Source organism: Curcuma longa, chromosome 8, assembly GCF_044706935.1.
Source record: "Curcuma longa cultivar G26 ecotype Majalengka, Jawa Barat chromosome 8, ITB_CL_G26_1.1, whole genome shotgun sequence".
NCBI lineage: Eukaryota > Viridiplantae > Streptophyta > Magnoliopsida > Zingiberales > Zingiberaceae > Curcuma > Curcuma longa.
This window is the reverse complement of record NC_133868.1, coordinates 9,407,241-9,412,233: the sequence shown is the minus strand read 5'-3', so window position 1 is coordinate 9,412,233 and position 4,993 is coordinate 9,407,241. Positions and strand designations below refer to the sequence as shown.

Below are 4,993 nucleotides of genomic sequence, written 5' to 3'. Positions count from 1 at the left end.
TAAGCAGTGTGTTAAAGTCCTTGAGTGAGACTTTTGCCAACCATTGCATCCATCCATGTTTGTGATTTGTATCACATGTCAGCGTGAAACGAACGAGTGCAAGAAAGGGACACGTATATTATTGAGGTAGCATCCATTGTTGACCTGACCTGACCTGAGAATTAATTCTTCTTTGTTAGTGATATTTCGAAATGGCCATGGCGGTCTTCCTTTTGAGGTGGCTCCACAACAACTCCCACTTGTCTGTGAACGTTTTCTATCGTTTAGAATGTGCTCAACTTGTGCGATGCTCAACCTCCTCTCCTAGTTGATCATTGTGCACGTTGAGAGCATCAATCATTTCAACAAAAAAATAAAATCAGTTACTCTAGCAGTTTCACACGGTTCACGACCATCTATGAAAAAGTAACCATCTATAAAGAGATAGATTGAAAAATTACAATTGATCATAACGAAAGAGGACATTACCTAAGCTTCATCAGATTCAATTCTTGTTCACTTCAACAACTTTATTCTATCATAATCAATTTAACTATATCTCAAAGACGAGACTCATGCTTGTATTTTAGTCTATATTCAATTAATCTTTTACACGTGTATAAATTATGTTATGTATTTATTTGATAGATTAATTGAAGAAGAAAATCATCTCAATCTCAATCTCATCCGACTCAGAAAACTTAGTGGATTTTTATAAAATTAGGGTTAAATTGGTAAATGGAAAAAAAACAATATTGAACGTTGACCGGTATATTTGTTGGAAAACTAAAATTAAAGATATTTTCTGAGCTTATTACTTTAATTTAATTTAATTTTATTTATTTTCTTAAAATGTCAAGGACGTCCATTGGGAATCTCGAAATTACATTATTACCCTGCTGACGTTCTATATCCTTTCCTCACCTTCCTCGCAGTTTCTCTGCGTTCAATCGAATCGGGCATCTCGAGTGGAAGGAAACCGGGACGAAGAGGCGGCGCCGCCGCGGGCGGCGAATATGGAGTCCTTCTTCGCCGGTGAGGTTGCAACGGAGTTGATTAAGGAGCTTGTGAAAGTGATCCGGGGTACTTACTTATGCCGGCCGGCGGCTGAGCAGCTGAAGCGCTCCGTGGACTCGCTGCTTCCCATCGTTCAGGAGATCCGACACTCAGGGGTCGAGCTCCCTCAGAACCGTCAGTCTCAGCTCTCCGAGCTCGCCGACCACCTCCGCCTCGCTCTTGACCTCGCCCGCAAGGCCGCGGCCTCCCCGCGCTGGAATGTCTATCGCTCCGCGCAGCTTGCTCGAAAGATGGAGTGCGTCGAAAGCTGGATCTCCCGCTGGATCGAGCGCCATATGCCCGTACACGTCCTCGCCGACGTCCACCACATCCGTGTTGACTACGCTGCCCGCCTAGACCGCATCGAGCGAACCCTCAGTATGGCAGCTTCCTCCCCGGTGCTGGCGACGGCCTCGAAAGTCTCGATGGAGTTCGGGAGCGCTCCGTTCTCGGGCTTCCCGATACCTGAGACGATGGAGGGATTTGCGCAGCCCTCTGCGGAGCCCGTGAAGGCGCCGTTCGCGATGCGGAATAAGCTATCATCTGGTTTCCCGATGATGGAACGGTTTTTTCCCTCACCTGATGGTAGGAAAGTACCCGTGACGATGGGGAAGTCACCGTCTTTTGGGTTCCGGGTTGCGAATATCATGGACGGGTTGATGCTAGGAGGAGAAGAGGTGAAGCCTGTGGGCGTCGGAATCAGGATAGGAAAGGAGAAGGTGAAGGAGATGCTGATGGAGGGCAGTGATAGCGACGCAGTGGTTGGAATCTCCGGTATAGGAGGGAGTGGCAAGACGACGCTCGCCAGGGAGATATGTAAAGATCCAGAGATTCGAAGTAAGGGTTTTTTGGTTTTTTTTTTTGTGTCTCCTCTCATTTCTTGTGCTTTTCTTCCCTTGTTAATTGGTAATTGCTTTTGGGGCAATGGAGTCTATATGCTATTACAAGTTCAGATATTCTCTTCCACTCCCAAATGGTTCAAATGATGATGCAAAAAATTATTCCCGAAGTTTGGAGCTTTTTCACATTTCTAATGGAGATAGATCTTAGAAGATTGCTAATTTGTGGGTGAAATACACACATTGTCCTTATCGCGTTGAAGTTTTCAGTTGTTTCAATTTCCTCATCAAATTCTTGAATTTTGTACTCTTGAATGATAATTTCAAACGTGGATCACATATGCAATTTCATAAAAGGTTTCTTAGATTCACTAAAGAAATTTGATAATCTGTATATCATTGATCAGGAAATTGATTTCTGGAAGTACTTTATCCTGCAAAACATAAATCGTTAGGCCAGTTGTCTACTGCTAGAAAGAATATTTCAGCTACAACACTTATTTTTTACTTTTGGCCATGTGATTGGTATAAATTCTTGTGCCATAGAAAATTAGATGGAGATGAATAGTTCATGGTATATCCTCATATTTTTTTTGTTTCTTTTGTGTTTTGTTTTCCATTAGGTTATTTCAACGATAGAATTTACTCTGTGACGCTCTCGCAATCTCCAAATTTGGAAAGTTTAAAGTTAAAGCTGTGGGAACAAATTAGCGGCAATACGGTTCTTGGTGCTTACAATCACATTCCAAAGTGGCAGATGGAGTTGGGGTCCATAGACAAAGGATCATTTCTAATAATATTGGATGATGTGTGGTCCCTCTCCGAGCTTGAAGAACTTATTTTCAGAGTTCCGGGCTGCAAGATTCTTGTGGTTTCACGGTTCAAATTCCCTCTGGTTGTTAAGAACACTTATGAGATAGAATTGCTAGGAGAAGAGGATGCTTTGTCACTCTTCTGCCATGCAGCTTTTGAGCTGAAATCTGTACCATCTACTATTGACAAGAAGTTGGTAAAGCAGGTAACTTCATTGTTTATATCATTCCATATTCATTGATGCAGAATGATACTGTTAACTTATACATGATCTTTCCCATTAGGGATACTCTTTTTAACATGCCAAATCAAAGAGTTCATATGTTTTTTAACTGGATTTAATGCTGAAAGCAGGTCGTCGAGGAGTGCAAAGGGCTTCCTCTGGCTCTAAAGGTTATTGGCGCTTCTTTGCGAGATCAGCCTCCAAAGTTTTGGTTAAGAGCTAAAAATAAGCTTTCTCGAGGAGAAGCTTTATGTGAATCCCATGAAAATAAATTGATAGAACGAATGGCATTATCCATTGAGTCTCTGTCAGTGAAAGTGAGGGAGTGTTTCTTAGATCTTGGATGTTTTCTGGAAGACAAGAGGATCCCCATAGATGTGCTTATCAATGTATGGATGGAGCTCCATGATCTCGATGAAGAAGATGCTTTTGCCATTCTAGTGGAACTTTCGAATAAGAACCTTTTAACTCTGTTAAAGGATGCACAGTACATTATTATAATCATCTGTTGTTAGAACCACTGAAGCTTCCATGTTCATAGTATTAACTTGGCTGAATTTATGCATTCTACAGGAGCAGAGCTGGAGATATCTATAGCAGTTATGTGGAGCTTTCTGTTACTCAACATGACTTGTTGAGGGACCTGGCCCTTTATGTGAACAATCAAGAGTCCTTAAATACCCGGCGTAGGTTAATTATGCCAAAGAGGGAAAATGAACTTCCCAAGGAATGGGAGCGAAATAAGGATCAGCAGTTTGAGGCACAGATTGTTTCCATTAACACAGGTATTAAACTCTACTTTTCATGGTATACGAAGCATGTGATAGTTCTTGGTAAATATTTTGTAACTTTTACTTGCAGTAGATCTGGAATACACAAAGTCAACCAGATAAGGGACATTGAATGACTTATGTTTTAAGTTTGATTTTCACATCATTTGGCATGTTCATGTAGAGTGCATCTCATTCTTAGGCCTCCAATTCATACTCTTAACAAAGAAATGACTATTTCTTCTGTGCATTTTAACAATATAGGGATAGAGAAATTACTGCCATTGAATGGTTGAAAAATTGGAATTTCGCTTCTTCAAAAATTGATAATCTGTCTTTGATTCAGGCGAAATGAAGGAATCGGATTGGTTTCAGATGCATTTTCCCAAGGCAGAGGTACTAATTTTGAGTTTTTGTGCGGATGTGTACTTCTTACCACCCTTCCTCAGTACCATGCCTAAGCTGAGGGCTCTGATCTTGATCAACTATGGTACATCATGTGCATCACTTCAGAATCGTGCCATATTCACATCTTTAAATAACTTGAGGAGCCTCTGGCTTGAGAAAATAACTGTCCCACCATTGCCAAAGATCATAGTTCCCTTGCGCAACTTGCGAAAAGTATCTCTTATTCTATGTGAACTAAATGATAGCCTCAGAGGATCTAAGGTGGATCCTTCATCGACGCTACCTCGTCTCTCTCATCTAACAATAGATCATTGCGTTGATGTTACCAAGCTTCCCCCTTACATCTGCAACATGAACTCACTTGAGTGTCTAAGCATCTCTAACTGCCATGATTTATCAGAGCTGCCTTGTGAATTTGGCAAGCTTAGTTCCCTGAAGATTCTAAGAGTGTGTGCTTGCCCTTCTCTGAAGAGCTTACCCCAGTCTATCTGCCGGTTGAAAGGACTGAAGTATCTCGACATTGCTCAGTCCTTCAGTCTCCGGGAGCTTCCAGAAGAGCTTGGCTATATGATGAGCTTGGAGAAGATTGATATGAGAGAATGTTCTCAATTGAAAACTCTTCCTAGATCCTCATCATCCTTGAAGTCTCTTGGGCATGTGATTTGTGATGAAGACATTGCTTTGTTATGGAAAGAGGCAGAAAGAGAGATACCAGACCTACGTGTCCAGGTAGCTGAAGAAAGTTTCAACTTGGATTGGCTGGCAGAGTAATCCTACTTGTTCACTTCTTTCTTATTTATGAGGTGTACATATGTAGCCTACTTCTTGACGAAAGAGACTGAGAGCAGCATGATAAACTACTTTTACCATCTAAACAAGCAACTAATCAGTATTTTACGGCTGAA

General features: G+C 41.5%; 1 protein-coding gene across 1 annotated transcript; it reads left to right on the top strand.

The window, feature by feature from the left end:
- Window positions 1-917: 917 nt before the first annotated feature.
- LOC141833311 (putative disease resistance protein At4g33300) lies at window positions 918-4,993 on the top strand. Its single transcript, XM_074720719.1, has 5 exons — window positions 918-1,872; window positions 2,498-2,892; window positions 3,042-3,397; window positions 3,484-3,695; window positions 4,027-4,993. The coding sequence occupies exons 1-5, from the start codon at window positions 996-998 to the stop codon at window positions 4,857-4,859; spliced, it is 2,673 nt and encodes an 890-aa protein (XP_074576820.1). The 5' UTR covers window positions 918-995; the 3' UTR covers window positions 4,860-4,993.